The 22,800-nt window shown below is 40.5% G+C and overlaps 2 protein-coding genes and 2 long non-coding RNA genes across 4 annotated transcripts; all 4 read right to left on the bottom strand.

Annotated features, from left to right (window-relative positions):
- Nucleotides 1–498: 498 nt before the first annotated feature.
- On the bottom strand, nucleotides 499–8,815 carry trim33l (tripartite motif containing 33, like). The gene is made up of 10 exons (XM_042489991.1): nucleotides 8,614–8,815; nucleotides 7,572–7,683; nucleotides 6,690–7,239; nucleotides 6,275–6,572; nucleotides 5,615–6,154; nucleotides 4,860–5,044; nucleotides 4,363–4,468; nucleotides 4,205–4,261; nucleotides 2,461–2,568; nucleotides 499–1,320 (listed from the first exon to the last, which is right to left on the bottom strand). The coding sequence occupies exons 1-10, from the start codon at nucleotides 8,779–8,781 to the stop codon at nucleotides 970–972; spliced, it is 2,475 nt and encodes an 824-aa protein (XP_042345925.1). The 5' UTR covers nucleotides 8,782–8,815; the 3' UTR covers nucleotides 499–969.
- A 476-nt stretch (nucleotides 8,816–9,291) lies between these two features.
- On the bottom strand, nucleotides 9,292–10,482 carry LOC121946379. The gene is made up of 4 exons (XR_006106007.1): nucleotides 10,456–10,482; nucleotides 10,245–10,371; nucleotides 9,642–9,758; nucleotides 9,292–9,352 (listed from the first exon to the last, which is right to left on the bottom strand). It is a non-coding gene; the product is annotated as an uncharacterized LOC121946379 (long non-coding RNA).
- Nucleotides 10,483–10,488: 6 nt separating this feature from the next.
- LOC121946378 lies at nucleotides 10,489–12,902 on the bottom strand. The gene is made up of 3 exons (XR_006106006.1): nucleotides 12,685–12,902; nucleotides 11,199–11,242; nucleotides 10,489–10,593 (listed from the first exon to the last, which is right to left on the bottom strand). It is a non-coding gene; the product is annotated as an uncharacterized LOC121946378 (long non-coding RNA).
- A 1,448-nt stretch (nucleotides 12,903–14,350) lies between these two features.
- Nucleotides 14,351–22,264, bottom strand: LOC121945145 (protein S100-A10-like). Its single transcript, XM_042489170.1, has 3 exons — nucleotides 22,181–22,264; nucleotides 15,806–15,934; nucleotides 14,351–14,604 (listed from the first exon to the last, which is right to left on the bottom strand). The coding sequence occupies exons 1-3, from the start codon at nucleotides 22,190–22,192 to the stop codon at nucleotides 14,434–14,436; spliced, it is 312 nt and encodes a 103-aa protein (XP_042345104.1). The 5' UTR covers nucleotides 22,193–22,264; the 3' UTR covers nucleotides 14,351–14,433.
- Between the last annotated feature and the right edge of the window lie 536 nt (nucleotides 22,265–22,800).

Genomic DNA, 22,800 nt, shown 5'->3' with positions numbered 1-22,800 from the left:
TAATCTAGATTAAAATTATAGATTTGAATTTTGCCAAAGACATTCAAAATAATATCTATCTATCTAAATGATGAAAATGCATCACAAAATGCTTGAGAAAGCTGTTCTACTATAATATTTGGTAAAGAAAAATAATGTTCCATAAGATTTACTTATTTTGTTAAACACAGACATTTAGGAACACAGGTTCTGTCTCCATGTGGAAAAAGCTTTTTCCTGCTAACTGGAATGAACAGCAGAGGGCGCAGCCTCTGATAACATGACCCTAACTGAACTGTGGGCCTACATTAGAGGTCATGAAGAAGACCATTAACGGTCAGCAGCTCTGTGACACGGCTTGAGCCAATCACTCCGGTCACTCAGGCAGACCAGCTTCCGCCTTGTTCGCGCCCCCTCCGCGTAATTCGACCAGGTATACATCCGCGCTTAAACAACAAAGTGAAATTGGTGCCTTGCTCACTGTATAGACCCAACTTAGTGAATAGTTTATCGCGCGATAATTTCCTTATCGCGCGTTAACGGCCCAGCACTAGTAAAAACAGAAATTATTGTTGGATTTTTTAGATTTTCAGTGGTCCTTGGAAACATCAAGTGCCACAATTTCTTCCATCAGAAAAAAAAACAAGCAAAACTGAGCTTAAAATTTTAAATTTGGCCAAATATAATCCGTCTGCACAAACAAAAACAAGCGTTTTCCAGCAGTCACGGGGAGGCTCGAGGAAAACATTTGCAGCTTTAAGGAAGGGTCGAATTAAAATGTTGAAAAAAGTCACCCCTCTCCTCCGATAAATAAAGAACAGTCCCTGAAACAGAAATATGTGTTAAATCATAAATATGATCAGAAATCCTTACGGACAACAACTCCTTCAAAAAAAATGAAGTTTACAACAAAACTCTGAGTATCGACGAAAAATAGAGACGTACATAAACGACGTCAGACTCTGCAGCACCATGTGACAGGAAACACTTTCAACTCTGTTTGAACTCCCAGAATTCTCTCTTCGATGATGTCACGCTTGTGGTCGTCCCCTCGCAGGAGCAGTCGTCCGTCTTCGTCCTCTTTGACTGGGGCGTGTCCCTCTGGTCCAGAAAGTCTTTCAGCCTCTTTTTCGTCTCCTTCAGTTTGGACTCTCTGCTGGTCACCTTCGGCTCCTTTGATTTGACCTCTGACCCCTTCGCGGTCCCTCGTGTGTCGGACGCGTTGGAGCTGGACAAACGTCTGACGTCATCAGTGTCTCTGCTGCCTGATGGGAGAAGCTCTAAACTTTTCGTCCACCGGCTCCAAAGACTCTGCTGCAGTTTGTTCAGATCGACGTCGTCCTGGAAACACGAGAGTGACGGCTGAGTGACGGCTGAGTGACGGCTGAGTGACGGCTGAGTGACGGCTCCGACAGCCAATCAGAGCAGTGTACTGTAGCACCTTTTACGCTGCCGGTTCAGTGCAGGAATATCTCGCCGTTATGCGTCTCGCCTTTCGGTTTAAAAGGTAGTTCGAGGAATAGGAGGACAGAGTGGTCCCGCCTTTGAGCCGCCAAAACAGCGTCTATGTCGAAGAGCAGCTGACTGAATCATGAGCGGCGAGAGTTTTGGCAACGTGTAACGCATGAAGCGCACGCGGGAGATTTAAAAAGCAGCTGTTAGCAGCTAACTCAGACAACAGCAGCAGCCGAAAATGTCCGAAAATAGTGAAAAAGGATGAGGTCCAGGAGCTGTAACCCAAAACCTGGTCTGACGTCTTTTATCTTGTGCTGCGTTCGGACGGCTTTCATTAGCTATTTAACTCTTTAAAACCTCTTTAAAACATGAGGAAGAAAGGTGAATACTATCCGGCAAGAAGCGTCCCACAAATTACAAGAAATTAGTAAAAGGTGTCGAGAAAGTACCCAAAACTTAATTTAAAAAAGGGGTAAGATTATTTGAAAAAGATCAAAAACTCGGGAAAAACGGTCTCCTCCCAGGCTCCGTGTGTTACAGGGACACTACATGATTGTTATGACATGTTCTGTCGTTGTTTCGGACGCGCTGCTACACGTGTCTTCTGTTATGTATTATGTTTGTTATATTTCGAACGAGAGGCAGAGGCTGTTGTGTTAAACATCACGCTCGCTTCTGGGGTGCCGGCATGCTGTTTAACATCACAGCATGGAGCAGCGTGATGCTGCTGTCGTTTGGCTCCGTGTAAAAAATGCATAGGTTGCGTAAAGACTAGGGTTGCAAATTGTTAAAATTAACGATCGATTAATCATTTAATCGTTAGTTGAGAAAAACATAAAAAGCAAGCAGCATTTCATTGCCTATCGATTACTCGATTAACTTTCAAATGTTGGATTAAATTCTTAACGACCGATTATCGATCATTGGTTAATTGTTATTGTCCCTAGTAAAGAAGGGAGCAGCTCTATAGCGCCATCTCTATGTAAAAAATGCTACTAATGACCAACAGTTAATACATATTTGTACCTGTGAGGCGTCTTTGAACAGATTCCAGACGTCGGAGATAAAGTCTTCAGCCGTTTGATACGAAGGAGAAACGCCAATCAGACGCTCCGACATCAACATCACCTGAGACTGAAGACAACGAAACATCACCATCATCATCATCATCACCATCATCATCATCATCATCATCATCACCATTATCATCATCACATCATCATCATCATCACCACCATCATTATCATCATCATCATCACCATTATCATCATCATTATCATCATCACCATTATCATCATCACATCATCATCATCATCACCACCATCATCATCACATCATCATCATCATCATCATTATCATCATCATCATCATCATCACCATCATCATCATCATCATCATCACCATCACCATCATCACATCATCATCATCATCACCATCACCATCATCACCACCATTATCATCATCACCATCATCATCATCATCATCATCATCATCACCATTATCACCACCATCATCATCCCCATAATCATCATCATCTTCATCACCACCATCATCTTCATCATCATCATCATCATCATCACCATCACCACCATCATCACCACCACCATCATCTTCATTATCATCATCATCACCATCATCATCATCACCATCATCATCCCCATAATCATCATCTTCATCACCACCATCATCACCACCACCATCATTTTCATCATCATCATCTTCATCATCATCACCATCACCATCATCTGCCCTGAAGAGGCTGCATCAGCTTCAGTTAGAGCTCCACCTGCTGGTAAATATACTGTCTTACACAGTAATGAAGTATTCAGATCCTTTACTGCAGTTTAAATACTAACAACTAAAAATGCTCTGTTGTTGTTGCAGTAGAAGTTCTCTCAGGAAGGGTATGTGTGAGTAAAATGTAGTTAAAGTATAAAATGTCACCTGTGAATGGTATACTACGATAAATGATGTCATTAGATGATCACGAGTCGAGCATTGATGTAAAAGCAGGATTTTACTGTTTTAGTTGTATTAACATTCACATGAGCCAAAACAGGAAGTCGATTCACAGTCGTGGACCTCTGCGTCCGAGGTCAGCGTGTCGTTACACCTCCTGAAAGGAAACACTGCCTGAGGTGTGTTTTCTTGAGAAAAATCTCCACAATTACACCATGTATCACAGCCGGAAACGGTAAAAACAGACATTAATGCTGAATTTTCAGATTCCCGACTGTCCTCGGACACATCAAGTGTGACAACTGCTTCCATCAGAAGAAAAAATAAAATACAATAACCGAAACTGAGCTTAAAATGTGACATTTGGCCAAAAATAAACCGTTTGCATGAACTAACCAGGATGCACGACAAGAGATAAAAAAAGAAAAACAACACATTTTCCACCATTTTTCACACGAGGAGGCTCGAGGAAAATATACGTAGCTTTAGGGAAAGGTAAAAAAAATATATATAAAAAGTATAAAGATCAGTGCATCTGTGGTCAACACGTTATCAAAAAACAAGGAAACAAAGACAGAACTACTTTTTGCTTTTTCTTTTATTTTCTTTTACTTTCTTTTTTTTATTATAATTTATATTATAAATATGAATATTGTTTTTTATCTTTTCTAGCTATTTTTTAACTTATTTGGATATTTTCTTCCTGGTTTAAATATGAGTTATCTGCTGTTTTAGTGTAAAACTGTTATAAACAAAGAGATAAAAGACAAAAAAAACATGTTATTGTGTTGTTACAGGTGGACAAACTGACCTGAGACAGTCGAGCGCAGCCTTCGACCTTCAGCTGCAGCAGGAGACTCTCGCACCTCTGTGAGACACAAACACACAAACATTAAAACCTTCAGCATCCGCACGGCTTCTGTCAGCTCACACGGCAGGAGACGCCGAGATCCAAGCGTGGACCCTGACCCTCTGGTCCGGTAGGCTGAGGCTCCGAGGCCTCTGCGGTCTGTCGGAGCTGAAGGGGTCCGAGGGGTCCGTCAGGTCCTGACACAGAGAGCAGATCCACTCTGACCTGCGAGACAAAGAGGAGGGACACAGTGACACCACTAAGGCTTGAAAAGACGTAAACAGTTTTTTGTGGGCTTTAAAGTGGAAAACAAAAATGCCGTCCTCTTCCTGTTTTGGTTCTGCAGTTGTTGGTTAAAGGTGAAAATTTCAAAGATCAAAGACTGAAATTATTCTGCAGATTTTTCAGAGTCAACTTTCACTTTTTAAAAAAAGTCTTTTTTATTTTGAGAAACAAACTTGACAGCTGAGGTTAAATAAAGTTTTGTTTAGTATTTGTGTGTTTATATGTCTGAAGGTCTGAGGACAGACCTCATCACCATCACTTTTTCTTTGTTTCGTAACCTTTACAAAAGCCATTGATCCACTGATCGATTGATCCACTGATTGATTGTTACCATATTTCAGGTCTGATCGGAGGAACGTGACAGTCTCGGTGGTATCCTCGACCGCAGGCCGTACACACGATGGAGCCGCAGGCTGATCGACAGGCGGAGCAGGTGACCATCGTCAGAACCACAGGAGACTCCGGCGACGACGGCGGCATCTCGGCGTTGTCGTCTGTGACATCATCGGCGTTGGACTGTAACACAATAAAGAGGAACCACGGATGTATAAAGAGATCTGGATACAGTAAGGCATCCCACACATTCATGAGTTTGTGGCGGCCTGCAACGATTTGAATCATTCAGTCGGAGCGCTGCTGAAAAACATCCGCTCCAATTTACAGAGGGGACACAGAATGATACGAAGGGACACACGAGCAATTAAATAATCACAATAAAAAGTTGCTGTCATCCCCGAATTCACCGCGGAGGCACGCCACAAAAACGTTTCTTTAGGATTCAAATTAACACACGGTGAATAATTGATACACAAACCGTCATTTTGCAGGTGAAAATCACATGATCCTGATTCACCGTTTCAACTCTACCTGTGTTGCCTCATTTCAAAATAAAAGCGCACTATTATTTAAGACAATAAACCTCAAAGTGCGTTCAAAGAACCAGATTATCTGTTCGAGAATTAACAGGATTATTTAAAGCTGACAACAGCGCGTCAGTCTGAATACGTTAGGAGAACACGTCGATTTCCTGCTCTGTAAAATATCAAATATTCAACTTTGTTTAATTATTTACAGGTGACTTCCTACCTGAGAGTCCTCGCTCATCTCTTCCAGGTAAATCTCATCCTCTGCGTCACCGGGGACCAGCCGAAAACCAGGGTGAGTGCTGCCGGGGCGAGGCGGAGACACCGGCAGCCTGAACAGAGACACGCGGGGCTGCAGAGGACCTGGACTGCAGCCGAAGTAAGCTGCTTCAGACTCTGTGTCGGACAGTTCAGGTTCCTCAGCGTCTCTGTCGGATAGTTCAGGTTCCTCAGCGTCTCTGTCGGATAGTTCAGGTTCCTCAGCGTCTCTGTCGGATAGTTCAGGTTCCTCAGCGTCTCTGTCGGATAGTTCAGGTTCCTCAGCGTCTCTGTCGGATAGTTCAGGTTCCTCAGCGTCTCTGTCGGATAGTTCAGGTTCCTCAGCGTCTCTGTCGGATAGTTCAGGTTCCTCAGCGTCTCTGTCGGATAGTTCAGGTTCCTCAGCGTCTCTGTCGGATAGTTCAGGTTCCTCAGCGTCTCTCTTCAGCTTCACTCCCGGATACAGGTGCAGATTTTTCAGTTTCTTTGTCCAGTCCTTCAGGTTCTAAAGTTTTAATGTCTAATATTACAGGCCAGGCGGGTTCCCCTGTGGGTTCTTCAGACACGGTGGATGTCGGCTCGTTCTCTGCAGGTTCCTGCCGCTTCACAGCGACCTGCTGCACACTGCGATCACAGGAGAGTCCGCCACCGCCCGCACCACGGGGTTCTGCTGCTGGAGTTTCAGAGAAGAAGGAACAGGGCTGATTTCTGGGTGTGTGAGGACCGTAAACATCCCACCGGCTCTAAAGGTTGTTTGTGCTGTAAATGACTCGGCACGTCGGTAGAACCGGCGGTAGAACCGTTGGTAGAACCGGCGGTGAGAGGCTGGTCGGAGGACGGCGCACAGCTGAATGGTTGACTTGTTCGATCCCTCAGAGGTTGTTGTTGGCTCGGCGGCGCCGCGTGACTCGGTCCGTTGTTTCCTGTGGTGGCAGCGGGAAGTATCTGATGACTGTTGACCGGGGCCGCGCTGAGCTGGATGATTTTTCCCAGCAGGCTGTTCTGCTGTTTAGGCTGCGTTTTGCCAGCGGAGGCCTGACTGAGCAGCAGCTGAGGCACGACGGACGGCAGGGAGAAGGACACCTGGTACAAAGTCTGATTCTTGTTCAGCAGGGCGGTGGTGGCGGGCCGTTTCTGAGGGGGCGGACAGTGCGTTCGAAACGTTGAGGGACTGACCTGCGGTGGGCGGCATGAGGATGCTGACGGGGTTCAATTTCACCGTTTTGGAAACAGGCACAAACACCTGAGTTTGGCCCTGCAGGCGAGACAGCGAGCACGGATGCTGGACGGTTGGACCGTTAGCTGCATCGGTCGTCATCGCGGGAGCGTTGGGTTGGTTAACTCTCTGGCTGGAGGAGGACAGAAGACCAAGCTGATTGGACGAGGGCTTGGACGAAGTAGAGGAACACTGGACCAAAACTGGGGAGCAAAGTGAGGCCGGTAGATCTAGACTGGTCCTGGTCTGGAGGAGGGGTCTGGAGGGGGGAGCAGGACAGGTGGAGGTCTGAGAGGAGGAGGAGGCGGCAGCTGGAGCGCTCTGATTGGAGGTTTGTGAGACGGAGAAAGGGACCCACTTCACTTCAAGTTTACCTGGAAACAGAAACGTCACGTCAGAAACAGCACGGACGTATTCAGAAGATCTGGATACAGCACAGGCGCAGGGCTTTATCCTCTCCTATGAGAGCTGCTCAGTAGCGCATGACGCAAAAAAAATGCTGTTTGAAGTACCGAGATCTTCCGCGTTACCGAGCCAAAATGGCGCGCATAAAAAAACGCTACTTTTACAGAACAACAAGAGGAAGTCATTCCTCCAGTCGAGCCGCCGATGAACACAAGGACTAAAAAGATTTCCCTCAAAACTGAACTGTAAAAAAGTAAAGTGCAGAAACACGGAGACGAACCGCCACAAAATCGCAACCTACCGAAGTTCAAAACGGCCTCCATAGACGGTTTGTCAGTGACGACGCTGAGCACAGACATGGTCTCAGGAGGGGACACGTCCTGATCAGGGAAGTCCTTCAGATGAGACTCAATCTGCAGACAGGAAACACATTAACCTTCAGACACCTGTAACCAATCAAAACTATTCTCTGCGGTTAACCCTTTTAAATCCGGGTGAATCCGCCTGACTTCTGTCAAAAACATGGGAAGAAGGCGAAGAGCAACCTTCAGAAGAAATGACCAGAATTAGCAAGAAATATGTCAAAAGTACAAGAAAATTACATGAAAATTAGAAAAATAAAAATCATATATAAATGCACAAAAACCCAACAAAGTAAGAAAAACAAACAAAATGATTTCAATAATTTTGAATATATCAATATGACAATTATGAATATAGTTTTCTGGACATTTCTCGTTTACTTAAAAAAATAATAATTTTCTAAAATAGAACTTATAATTTTAATTAGATAAAATAATTAGAATTACAGTTCTCTGGAAATTTTACCCTACCTTTTTCAAAAATAATTTCTAAATCTTCTAGTTTCTTGCAGTTTGTGTGACATTTCTTGCTCACTGCATTTTTCCAACGTTCTGGAAATATATCGATGTGCTCGGCGTTCAAAGGTTTAATAACTTGTAAAAAGCGTCTGGTCGATGTTAACAGATTACATCCCAAATCCAAACCATCCAAACAAAACAAATCTACACCAGAAAGAAAAGGAGCGGCGTTTGCGGCTGATTCGCACACAGAGCGCCTCCTCTGGTCGGTGAAGGTTTCACATCTGTGATTTCAGAACAAAGAAAGGCGTAAACGGGCCCTTCAAAATAAAATAACAAGCATCTTTGGAGCTTGCTGCTTGCTTGATGTCATTGTAAGAGATTTAATCTGACTTTATTTTTTTTTCAGAAATACACTGTTCCTGCAATGCATCGTGGGATTTTATCCGCTGTCATCCAGTTCTTCTTGACACAAACATCTGGGATCTTCATCCAGCTGCAACTTTGAGATCAAAAATGTACCTGAGCTTTGAAGGTCTGCAGGGTCGACAGGTCGTTGGTTTTTCTGGCTTGTTCTGTAATTTCAGTCACTAACTGCTGATTCTCCAGCAGCCGCTTCATCATTGCGATCCTCGACTGGATCACGCTGCACTCCGAGTCGGACACCGTCTGCTCGACAAACACAAACATTTACATTTAGTGTCCAGAAGCTGTAACCCGTCAATCACCGGCACGTCTACACGATGTTAGAAAAGGTTGAATTATTGCGTCAGTTCGACTAAAACTGGACTTTTAAAACACGGGAACATGTTAGACCTACCGAAATTAGACTAAATCGAATTTTTCAAAATCAGACAAACACACCCAGATAATGTGACTGAAGTGGGCGCCTCAGTCGGACTTTAACTGGACTCTGCTGTTCTGGCGTGCCTCCCTCGCTCGCTAGACTTAGGGACTGTTTGTTATTTCTGAGGAGGAACAGGATGCTGCAACTAAGACTAACTAAGGCCCATTTTTACACAGCATGTGTCAGCAGCCTCGCCGAGCTGCAGCGTGTTTCCTGCTTGTGGTGTTCACACATGCTGCGTTTGTGCCAAATCTGAAGAAAGTCCTGTCGCCGGCGTGGAGGCAGGACCAACTGTTACCTTGACTTCCTCATGATTTCTTTCATCCTCTCCCCGACAAGATGAGTTATAAGTTTTTGTACGACCGCTGCAGCTCAGTCCTCAGATTATTTTTACCCCAGGTGATGTTCTGCAGCCTGAAAAACACCACAACACAGCACAGATTTCATTTAGAGATGTACAGGTGACCCTTTACAGGTGAGGTGCTCTTTTAACTGTCACAGGAACTGTTTGACACTTTTTACGCACTTTTCTTCTTCCTGTTGTGATAACTGTGTGTGTGTTGATGCATGTGTCCTAAATGTAGTCCAGATTGTGTATTTGAGTGTAATCAGTGAATTTGCAGCTCAGCTCCTACAGTAAGTCTAAAATACACTGTGGAAACTAAATAGTTAGATTCAGACTGTTATCCTCTGCAGACTGCACCTGGTCTCCATGTCCAGCAGATTCTGTTTCAGTTTGTCTCTCCGCGCTCTGATCGGCAGAACCAAGACGTCCAGCTGCTTCCTCAGGCTGACCAACGCTTCACTGACAAACTGATACCTGAGAGGAGGAGGAGGAGCAGGAGGAGGAGGAGGGGGCAGGAGGGAGGAGGAGGAGCAGGAGGAGGAGGAGGAGGAGGAGGAGGAGGAGGAGGAGGAGGAGGAGGAGGAGGAGGAGGAGGAGCAGGAGGAGGAGCGGCAGAGACAGAGAAAAGTGGATCTTTATAAGGACGTTTATCTTTCTACAGAATCAAAAAAGGGTAAAAAAAAATTTTTTTTAAGTAGTAAATTTCAGTATTAAATCGGTGGTTGGTTTGAAGAGCATGACTCCTTTTGACAGAAAGAAAATAAAAGACGTTTAAATTAAATCTGAATTTTTTTCCGGCAATTTAGAACTCACAAATTCAAATTTAAGACCATTTAATGACCTCGAAGGTGTAATGTTTATAAAAATGGAATTTAAGACTTTTCAAAGTCCTGCAGACGCGCTGTTCAAACACGAGCCTGAATGAAGTATTTCTGCCGTCTTTAGCGAGGATCTGCGTACCTGTGGCTCATGTGAGCCGTGAGCTGACAGTCTCTGCAGGTGAGCTCCCTGCAGGTGAAGCAGTAGAGTTTGAGCGGCTCGGCCGGGTGCAGTCTGCAGAACTTGACGGGAGGAGTTGAGACGCCTCCTGCGGACAGAAAACGGACATTTTGAAACATCCTGCATCAGACAGCAGATCTGACTAAACTTTATCGACCCTCAGAGACGCGACCTGCTGGCGGCTGGTTGAGGATCCGGTGTGAGACCTGGTGACCGTGACTCTGCGATGAGCCGACACGCAGACGTCACACAGAGCTTCGTTACAGTCCACGCACCAACATCTGGCGGAGGAGGCGTCGCAGCTGCTGCACTAAAGACGAGACAGGAAGGGGTTAATAACAAGGACTCCACTGCAGCACTCATTTAAAGGTACCTGTACTTCACACGAGTATTTTCATTTTCACGGTTCATATACAGACAGATTTTTCAAATTCAGACAGGATCAGAGCTGAATTTTCGGGTGTAACTGTGAGGCTGTTTTCAAAGAAGACATAACCTCTGAAGGCAGATTTTTTTTCTTTTTTTTTTTTTAATGTGGGCATTTATTTAATTTTTTCCATTAAATTTTTCTGTCAAGTTTTAAATTTCAGATTGTTTTTTCTTTCAAATTTTTGGGGGTTTATTTTCTCTTTAAAAAATTATGCTGATTTTTATTATTTACATTTGTTTTCTTTAAAAGAAATCACCTAAATTGACACAATTTCTCCCGACCAGAATCTGTAAGAACAGAAACCATCATCGGATTTTCAGATTTGGGACAATCCTTGAGTGCATTCACTCAGATGTATTTTTTTTCCTGCACTACATTTGTCTGACAGTTTCAGTTACTTTTCAAATTACAGTTTTTAATTCTGTCCAGTGAAGACTTTGTATCTCCACGTGTGTTAACGTTGTGAATGTGAAACGTCAAGTTACCTGCTGACTGAGATCTGCTGTCGTCTCCATGTTGGAAAGAAACCCTAAAAGACAGAGAGGGTTTTAAATCAGATGAATACAAGATACCTTTAATGCAACAACAATCAACAAAAAGACCATGAAAAACACGACGCACAGTATGTTCCTGTGAAGCGCTCCTCCTGTCGTCACTTTGTCTGCACCTCGTTTCTCGTCCACAGAACGTGAATTTAATGCCTTTTAAGGCTTTCTAAGGATCCCTGGAAGTTAAAATATATTAGAGTGTACATGAGTATACATCATATATAGTGTTCAACACGCGTGTAAATAAATACAATCTTAACTTTGTGTGAAAGTTCACTGTGTTACTTTCAGGAGTCACAAAAACGAGGTTGAATATGTCTGATTGTCTGTCTGCGTCTTATTTCAAACTCTCAGTATTAAATACAGCTCATCTTCTTTTTTTTTTTCCCTCTTTACGACCTCAAAACACACGAAAACAACAAGTAAACAGGTTAAAACAACAAGTAAACATTAAAACAAGTAAACATTAAAAAACAAATAAACAGATTAAAACAAGTAAACAGATTAAAACAAGTAAACAGATTAAAAACAAATAAACAGATTAAAACAAGTAAACAGATTAAAACAACAAATAAACAGATTAAAACAAGTAAACAGATTTTAAAAAACAAGTAAACAGATTAAAAAAACAGGTAAACAGATTAAAAAACAACAAGTAAACAGTTAAAACAACAAGTAAACCGGTTTTAAACAAAACAACAGGTAACAACAGGTAAACCGGTTAAAACAACAGGTAAACAGATTAAAACAACAGGTAAACCGGTTAAAACAACAGGTAAACCGGTTAAAACAACAGGTAAACAGATTAAAACAACAGGTAAACCGGTTAAAACAACAGGTAAACAGATTAAAACAACAGGTAAACCGGTTAAAACAACAGGTAAACAGATTAAAACAACAGGTAAACCGGTTAAAACAACAGGTAAACCGTAAAAACAACAGGTAAACAGATTAAAACAACAGTAAACCGGTAAAAACAACAGGTAAACAGATTAAAACAACAGGTAAACCGGTTAAAACAACAGGTAAACAGACTAAAACTTCGCTCCTCTGCGTGTATCCGGTGAATCTGAAGCGAACTTCAGCGCCTCGTTGTTGCTCAAACTAAAGTTTCGCTTCTTCTGGCTGTTTGTGTCGTTACAAATGTAACGTTTTTGTCGTTACAGACACAAACGTTACATTTATAGGTGGCGGCGTTAATATTAGCCACATTTAAGGCGAATAACGTTAGAAAACATGAATTAGCCTCCTGCTACTTTCACTATCTCGCCGGAAGTTGAGTCTGCGCTCGTTTCTGGCGATGAGAGTAAACAATACGAGTACATAGTGTTTTGACAAAGTTTACTGTTTTAAAAACGACTTAAAGTTTCTTTTAACCCTTAAACGTAACTTTTAACGTAACTTTTAATGTAACCTGGCTCACCGTTATGTGAAGTCGCTTCCTGCTGATCCTCTCCGCCCACAAAATAAAAGCCGCAGAAAACAAACGTGAAAAATCTCCGTTAAAGTTTCATTTTCCGTTTTTTCGGTTCAGTCGGCGGTTTAGAGGTCTTCCCTGGACCCGGTACAGTACTGAAATCGGGTTCAGCTCACGCGGACCCTGATCAGGATCAACAGACGACCCGCTAACCAGTGACGTCAGCGGCGCCAACCCGGCGCGAGGCCAGTCGAACATCCTGCGGGATTTTCACAATAAAACAAAGCTCATAGATATATTTAAGATATAGATATCTTTGAGATATTTAAACCGTTTCAGACTGAAGACATGAGTCAGGGGCTCTTATCAGAACAGCAAAGATTTATTAACGAGGCGAACAAACGTAAAGAGACTGAGGAGGATTGTATTTGGTGCAGAGACCAAAGAACTGCATCCTATTAGTAAAAAACAAAAATAAACCTGTTGATCATGTTTTGACTCACATATGCAGTAATCATTGATTTATTTCATCTTGAATTCAAAAACACATCACAGTTTTTCTGTAAATCTGAATTGAACCTGTCAGAGTTTGTGTGTGGAGGAACAAACCTGACTTATTGGAAAACTGATGAATAAATGAAGAATAACAAATTGGTTTAATAAACTGAGAAATAATTTGCATAAAATGATTTGGCCTCAAATAAATTCCTCACAATTTATTAGGTTATTTCCTTTATGAATTTCTTTATAATTTTCATACAATAATTAGGTTGTTCTTTTTGCAATAAATGCATATCTTGATTTTTGTAGATTTCTGCCAAGTTTTTATGCACCTTTTTGATGTATTTTCCAAAATCTTTCTTCAATGTTCTTTCTGTCTTTCTTTATCTTTTGTAGGAGGCTATCATTGACTTATTTCACAATTTTGAAGAAAGAAAATTGTCCTTTTTTCCTATGTTTGTCTAGAAAATGTTTTTATTATTACACATTTAATTCTTTTTATTTTCAAATACATTTGAGGATTCTGGCCTTTTTTAATATATATATATATATTTTTAATTTTCCAATTAGTCAGGTTTGGTCAAACAGGTCCATGTGAATTACTTTGGCTTTTTATTAATTAACAAATGTATTTTACTTGGTATTTTATTTATTTATTTATTTGTCTTTTGTGGGTTTATTTCTTTTTGAGTAAAAATTTATTTCCTACATGGTTTAAATTCTACTGATTCATTTCTAAATTTTTGTATTTGCATTTCACAATTTGTTTATTAATTTTTATAAATTTCCATTTCTTTTACACTGTTTTCATTTCATTCATTTATTTCTCTCTTGTTTGTATGTTTTACATTTATTCCACAATTTCTTGATTGATTTTATACATTTCATTTTGGAATTTTAATTCCTGGTATCTTTATCAATTTCATGTTTAAATTATTATGTGATTGGCTCATTTCTCAGTGTATTAAATGATTCCAGTCATTGATTAATTCATTAATTTATAATATATATTTTTTATTTTCTAATAAGTCTTCTTTGTTCCTCCGTACAATCAGACCAACTCCAGTAACTCATCTGTAACACAAACAATCTTTGAATATCATCAGTAAAAAACTCTTCTTCTCTTGTTTCTGTGCACCTTCCCTCTGACTCTGTCCTGCAGCGCCCCCTGTGTGCACAGAGAGACCAGACAGGTGTGGTGGATCCAGGCTCAGGTGTGTCTGTTGTCTCAGGTGGTCTCGGGCGTCGCAGGTCTCACTGCAGCAGGCAGCCGCACTTGGCACTCTTCTCTTTGTACGTGGAGTTGAACAGCTGGATGGCCTGTTTGTTGATCAGAGTCCAGAAGTTCTCGAAGGAGATGCTCTGGCCTTTCTGGATCCCCATCTGCTCCAGGACCTGACCCAGACCCTCCTCAGTCTCCACGGACTGCAAACAGTTAACAGGAGGTGAGTGAGCGCAGCAACACATGGAGACGGTTAACAGGATAAAACTCTCGGGGCGGTGATGTCAGCCGCGAAGCACTCCAACAAACACTGACAGCCAAAATATCAGGAAATATGGAGGTCATTATCGGTGGGAGGACATCTGGGACTCCTTTATTTCATATTAGAGTCACACCAAAAACTCTGAAAAATTAAGGCCCTTTCTGCGTGTATACACATATTTTTCAGAACAGATATGTAACACCCGCCAACGAAATAAACCACAAACGTATTACAGATCTGCAGCTTTTATGATGCTGGGTTCACGATACGATTTTCTCCAGATTATTGTTTTAAATACAACATTAGATAACAGTAAAATTATGACTGAAATATATTCTATTAATGATTTTTAACAAAAAATATACAAAAAATACTGCATTTTCTCTTCTTTTCTACATCAAATTACAGAATCCCTTTTTATTTCTGAGGTGTAAATGCAAAACATAAACTAGGCAACGAATGCATCTCTGGACATTCACAATGTCCCCTGCTGTTAAAAAAACCTGTATGGGCGAGCGGGGCTGCAGCCGGTCAGTGTGGTTTGGCCTCGTAGTTTTGTTTTTTTGGGGTCATGTAGTTGTCATTGAGGAGAAACGTGTGTAGGCGGGGCTGACCAAAGCGCCTCACCATGATGCCGGCTCACATGCTGCATCACATTAGTTGTACTTTTTTGTAGTTTTATATTTATATATATATATATATATATATATACTTATATATGCCTCCATCCATCTATGATGTGGTGCATCAGTACAAAGTTAAGACATAAACTCGTCTTTTGACCAAGCAGTGCTGACAGAACAACAATGGGCATGCGCACGTTGAGGGGGTGACATCATCGTTTCATACAACGATACAACGGCGGTTAGATTTCACCTGCAGCTCAGATGGTGATTTGAAAATCTTAACTTTAGTGAAAACTCAAAATGTGGAGAGAAATATCAGTTTTCAAAAATATCTGAATATGTGTAGATCAGGTCTGAAGCTTTAAGGATTTCTAGGTTTTTGGTTTTTTTTAGGTTTACCAGGACACTAAAAAAGTAAATAAAAAGACACTAACACAGAGACGTGCGTGTGTTATCTGTGAGATTTAGAGAGTGATTGATCGCCCTGAGGTCGAGCTGCCGTGTCGCCGTCCGTACCTTAGCGAATCCAGGCAGCTCTTTGGAGATCATGGTCTGGAACTGGGTGGTGTTCATGGTCGGTTTGTCGTCTGCAGCTTTATGAAACTCTGTGACCAACGAGTTGATGGCCAGCTCCAAATCTGTGTAAATGATTAACTCCATTTTAACTGTAACAGTCAGCTCATGTTGACAGAATGAGTCACTCTGTGTTAAAAGCCTCAACTCAAATCGAATAAACTCGTATTAAATCTTAGTTAACAGCTTTGTCGGGGTCTTATCCAGGCAGGAAGTAACTAAGATTTTATACTAGTGTATTCGATCTAATAAGTGCCTGGTAACAATGTGCTTGAGTATTTTTTTTTGTATCCTCCTGCTCTACATCTCAAAAAAAAAAAAAAAAAAAAAAAAAAAAAAAATATTCATAAGTTTAGTTACTTACATAGTTATTTTAGGTATCTTTTTTTAACTTTATTTTACTAATTTTTGGTAATCTTTGGGTGTTGTCTCCTTAAGATGCTCATTGCCTTCTCCCTGTATTTCTGAAAGAAATCAAACCAATTTTCTCTGGTTTTTAAAGAGTAAAATAAAATAAAATAAGAATAATGGTAAATAATAATCTAAATCTCTTAAGTAACTAAACTTATGAATAAAAAGTGCTGTGAAAAAAAGCTAATTACATTTGAGATGTAGAGCAGTAGCATAAAATAAAAAATACTCAAGAAAATATTTACCTTGCACTTATTAGGTACAGTACTGAAGTAAAAGTACTTAGTTACTTCCTGCCTGGATAAGACCCCGACAAAGCTGTTAACTAAGATTTAATACGAGTTTATTCGATTTGAGTTGAGGCTTTTAACACAGAGTGACTCATTCTGTCAACATGAGCTGACTGTTACAGTTAAAATGGAGTTAATCATTTACATTTTTAGTTACTACGTGCAGAAATTATAGAGGGCACGGTGATGTGATTTTAACCCTTAAACACCTGGATTAACATCAGTTTAATTGTGCTGCATTTAGATGCCTTTTATGAGCATTTATACCTCTGAAATGAAAGTGTTTCTGAAAGAAATCAAACCAAATTTCTTGGTTTCAGAGGTATAAACGCTTGTAAAAAGCATCTTAATTCAGCACAAGAAAACTAATGTCGACGCAGCTGTTTAAGGGTTAAGTTACTTACTATGCAGTGAAAACAGAATGAATAATTTGATGGCAGTATGCACATGAAACAGCATAAATATATGCATGCAGTGTTTATGGATAAACAAAATGTTTCAGTGCAGAAGAAAAATTTTGGCATTGTTTGTTTCTGCAACCATGGAAACGCTCCATTTGCATGTTTATGTATCATATCAATGTTTGTGAAATGATGCAGCGTATGAGCTGTTTTTGTCATCGTGAGGTTGTTTACTGAGATGTTTCTGCGTCTCCAGCAGCTCTTTAACCACCAGAATGTATTTTAAGCCAAAACATACAGTAACCAAGTGTTTTTTGTGCTTAAACCTCACCACAAGTTAACCACGTCATTGCTGAAACATTGTTTTAACATGTCTACAACATAATAACATATAAATGTAACGTGTGAATTGCAGAAACATGAAACACTGGTTCTGTCAGAGGAGTAACAGAGTTCCTGGTGTTGCAGAGTAACCGTCAGTATGTGAAACGTTCCTGAGCTGCGTTCAGTAATCTGCCCGTCAGTGTTGACTTTGTAGGAGGGAAATCAGCATCAAACAGCCAGCAGCGCTGCAACTATAGACCTCTTTCTACAAAAAGATAAAATAATCTGTTCACACTGTAGTTTGGCAAAAAAACAAGAGAAGGTAAATTATTTCAACCCCATCGTCGGCAAAAATGTTTACATTTCTGCAAACCACGTTAGATTTGTCTGTTGTGAATACGATGAAACTTTTCACCATTTTGACGACACTGTGGTCAACATGTGGTTAACAAAAAAAATGTGAGTGTGTCTCAGGAAAAATCATGTTTTTGCTTAAAATACCAGTTTTTTGGGGTGCAATCCCAGCTGGGAAAATGGCGACGGTTCACTAAAAAGAAAAGAAAAAAAAAAACACGTTTGAGGGCCGAAAAGCTGCAGCCGAAAACAGCAACAGGACACTAAAATGCTGCAGGAACCACAGCAATGGATTACTAAAAAACACCACTTTGGGGGGTTAAATAGCTGCAGGTGTAAAAGCCGTTGATTACACCCACGTTTCAGGAGCACCTGGTAGAGCGGGCGCCCCATGTACAAAAGCTATGTCCTCGCTGCAGCAGCTGCAGGTTCGATTCCAACCTCGGCCCTTTGCTGCATGTCAACCCCTCTCTCCCTTTAATGCTGTAACGGTCCTGTCAATTAAAGGAAAAAAAAGTGACATCTCCTCTGGTGATAACATCCCAGTAACCATGGCGATGGATGTTCAAAACATCAGCAGCTTTATTTCTATTGCAGCCACCAAACTAGCCGTCATTATTTCCAATCCAAGGCCACGTAGGCGTGTTACGGAGCCATGATGGAAAGGCGAGCTCCTCATATGTGGGAGCGGCCACGTATGAGGGATTTCTGGGAGATGTAGTCCACGATTTCACAGAGGAATTGTGGGTTAAAAACTTTCTCAGAGTTATGTGATGCAATAACAGCTCTTGTAGCTCCTGCTGCATCATGAGGGAGCCAGTTCCTACTGACAAGCACATAGACACAGCATCATGTGACCTCACAGCATCATGTGACCTCACAGCATCATGTGACCTCACAGCGTCATGTGACCTCACAGCATCATGTGACCTCACAGCATCATGTGATCTAGAAATTACTAAAAAAGTGTTTCCACTGCAGTTTTGTAAAATATAGCTTTTACGAATCGCCTGAAGTACCGCCTCATGCGAGCATAAAAACTTTTTTGCAATAAATGCAATTTTTTTTCCCAAGTGGACGTCTTTCTATTAGGCATTTTTTAATATTTGCAATTTCATTTTGCTCAATTTAAGGGTTGTTGGAAACCCACCTGGTGTCATTTTTCGGTCAAAACAAGAAAAAAAACAGAACAACGGCTACCTTTAAAATACAAACTCTGTCAACACCAACTAAACTGATTCATCATCACTAAGAACTGTGTTGCTATTATGCCACATTTTGTTACGGGGCCCCAAATCACACATTTTGGTCCCCAGAACGTAGTTTTCAGAGCTCAACTTTTACAGCGTCCTCAAACCGAACGTCTCCTGAAGCGTCTCTAATGTCCTCCAGCTCACAACAGCTGAAATTGGAGAGAAGTCTGACAGAATCAGGGAGTTCCTCCTTAAACACTGAAATTATGACAGAAGAATGCGGCCCCCGGTGTGTGTGAGGGGCCCTCAGCAGCTGTTTGTGGAGCCTCGGGCTGTTAGACGGAGAGTTTGAACAGTTAAACAGCTGAATGAGATCAGAGCGAGCTGCTCTCAGAGGACTCTTCTCTGTTGTTGTGAAAGAGGGCGGCGGCCGCAGAGCTGCTCCGACAATATTCAACCGAAATCTGCCTGATCCCAAACCAGCCGCTATAATGTTCCCGTCGAAAACCAGCTCACAGAACCAGTCCACAAAACCGGATTCAGACAGTTTACTGATTCCAACAGTGAAGGTTTCTGACCCTCTAAGCTTCGGCACAGTAAAGTTCACAGGAGGAGTTTAGCTTTAGGAAGTTCAGAAATATGATCCTGCAGAAGCAAAAATGTTGTGTTTTATACGAATTGATGTAAATCCTAAAAGCAAAATGAAAATAAAATAGAGAAACTCACTACTGATGTTGAAACACACACTGTTGTTTCACTCACATCTGTGAGATTCAGCCGGACGATGTCAAAGGTACCTGATCACTGATCATAAACGGCAAACGAACCAATCAAATGCAGTTTTTATTTTACCTGGATGATAATTAGTATCACATCAAATTAATCTTTCACAAAAATGTCCAAGTTAATTATGTTTATAATTATAAACAGCTTCAATATTTTGCAAAAATACATAAAATAACAACATTTTCCAAAGATTCAAAATGTCGTCTTTGTGATGTTATGCTTTAAAACGAATGGCCTGAATTATTACATAAATGTAAGTTTTATTAGTAGTAGTAGGTAGTAGTACATCATTATGTAATATGTGAGCACAATCATGAAAAAAATCATTTTATAGCATGTCGGCTTGAGTTCAAGAAAGGCGCTATAGAAATCCAATGAATTATTATTATTATTATGTCATCAAAAATCAAGTCATTAAAAATTGTCATGGTATAGCAGGTTGATAAAAATTAAGAAAAGAAGTCAGAGTATGGCATGTCGTCAAATCATGACAAATGACGATAAATCATTGAAAAAGAAAATCATAGTATCAGTAGTACTACTTCTAGTAATTTTTATTTGAAAGAACTTTAGAAGAAATGAGACACGCAGAAAATATCAGCTCATGGCGAGCATTTCTAAAATCTCAGCCACGCCCTGTGTCCACATACTTATGGCCACATATGTTTGACAGCTATCAGCGTTGCTTTGCAGATTTTGACATTTTTTCAGCAACAAACTCTCACTCACATCCTGTCAAATACCGACACTCGGTCTTTGTTCAGAACATTATCCCATCCGTGACGGCGGGGGGGGGGGGCTACATCATTGTTTCATCATTTTATCTTTTTATTTATTTTACACTTTCTGTTTGTTTGTTTTCAAAAGTTACTCCATTTCTGAAAATACACTATGAAATGAACATATTTTGCCTTTTGCAATAACTTTGCAACAATATCTGCCGTCGATCTCCATCTGTCTGATTTATTATGCAAAACATTATAAATGATCAGTTTTTGCTCATTAAATGTATAATGTTTTTCAAAATGAACTAAGAATGTAGATTTAAAAAACAACAACTTTGTTTTAACACTTTTTTTGCTCAAGTTTAGCATGTCGTTAGTTTTCCTGAAAAACATCATGGTTTGGTTTAAAATGAGTATGTAGTATAATAAACATACTTGCACAATATATTCTTTTTAAAATAACTAAAATAACGCTGACTTTTAGTTTCACACAAGACACAAACGGCGGCCTCTGAGGTGAAAGTCCAGAGTTTGTTTGAAGTGGGACATTAAGCATTGCATTGTTTTGTTGCTATAACTTTTGGCATCATTAAAAACTATTTTAAATCGTAAAATCTCGCCACGACACTTCCTGTCATTTTAATCTGTGTGACATCATCGCTGTGGGCGTGGCTGAAAGTCAAACAGAGACTTGTTGGCTCGTGTTCAAGTGCATGCTAAAAACAAACAGGTTGTAAGAGGGTAAATATAAGAGTTTTAGATTTCTTAAAACATTTTATTCAAATAGTTAGGCTTTATCTTATCACATTTCAAAATAAAATCACGCCACAGCACTTCCTGTCATTTTAATCAGCGGCGTGGGCGCGGCTGAAAGTCAAATAGAGACTGATTATGTCAGTTTTGAGTCGATCATTGCTAAAAAAATGAGCAGGTTTTAAATAAACACAAGTTGTTGACACATAATAAACATTTTATTTTGATAAAGTCATCTTGCCAATAATCACATTTCAGAATAAGAGCAGTGTCTTTAGTTTTAGTTTTAGAAGTTGTATCCTGAGTGAGTTTATCTCTTGTTTGTTTGCTGAAGGTGTGAACTGAAGTGGAAAACTTGACAAAACATATGCAGCACCTCTGCAGTGATCAGTAATCTTACATCTTTAGTTACTTTGGTACTTTAAGTATATTTTGATGCTTGGACTTTTATGTAAGAGTGATTTTTGCTTTAATTTAATTTTGATTTAGGACTTTAACTTGAACAGTCTTTTTCAGCCTGTAGCACTGAAGAAACAGATCTGAATGCTTCTTGCATTTATAAAAACAGTGTGCACAAATATTTTATTGTAGTGTAATTCATTTAAGGGTTACTCTGAAAACACGTTAGTTAAAAGGAAAAAACAGAAACTTTTCACCACAAATAAATAATCTCGTAAAAACTTCACATGCACAGAGACGTTGGAAAGTTGCAGCTGCTGACTTCAGTTCAGCCTCAGCGGGAGAAAAAGACGCTCGAGAGTTTCTGCCACTCGATTAATTTCCATGTTAATGAGCTGTATTTGCAAAATGTGTGTTATCAAAAGCAAAGCAATGAAAAAGAAAGAAAAACACGAGTTCAGTGTAATATTTGCATGTTATTAATAATCAGTGTACACTTTTTTTGTCATCACGCGCATGAAGCATGAAGAAATTCCTCTAAACTTTTATTCTATAGAAAATCATTTTGATTTTGCACAAATAAAAAGTCCAGCTTCCCTGCAAATATCACTCCTCTTTTCCTTCTACTCTGATCTGATCGCTCTAATCGATATGTGATCGATCAGCCCGCAGCTGAGCTTACCTTAGTCGCCATCTGTGCAGGTTTGGTGGTCAGAAAAAAAACTCCGAAAGCTCACCGACAGACCGACAGAGACACCGAGCAGAGAGCGACTGAGAGCTGCGCACCGTTTCCTGCTGAGAGTCCTCCCACTGCGCGCGCGCACGCACACGCGCGCACGCACACATGCACACACACACTCGTGTATCTGAGTGTTTGTAAAACTTTTTGTTGACATGCTTTTTTTCTGTTTCTGTTTGTCTTTAAAGTTTCTTTGTGTCTTAGCTCGAGGTTGTTATCAGCCACACCCAACACACACACACACACACACACACACACACACACACACACACACACACACACACGCACACACACACACACACACACACACGCACACGCACACACACACACACACACACACACACACACACACACACACACACACACACACAGCTGCTGGACATCACAGTATTTACAGTTACTGTTAAAATGAGATGAAAACTGTGAAAAAAAAGTCCAAGTACCCAAATACAACTTTGAGGTACTTGTACTTTAATTATTTCTGCTACTTTATGCATATACTGTGCTAAACTTGTTTTTGATAATTTAAAGTTACTTTGGAAATTCAGTTTATTAATACAAAA

This window comes from Plectropomus leopardus, chromosome 7 (genome assembly GCF_008729295.1).
Source record: "Plectropomus leopardus isolate mb chromosome 7, YSFRI_Pleo_2.0, whole genome shotgun sequence".
NCBI lineage: Eukaryota > Metazoa > Chordata > Actinopteri > Perciformes > Serranidae > Plectropomus > Plectropomus leopardus.
Note: the sequence above shows the minus strand (reverse complement) of the source record. Positions and strands in the feature narration are given on the sequence as shown.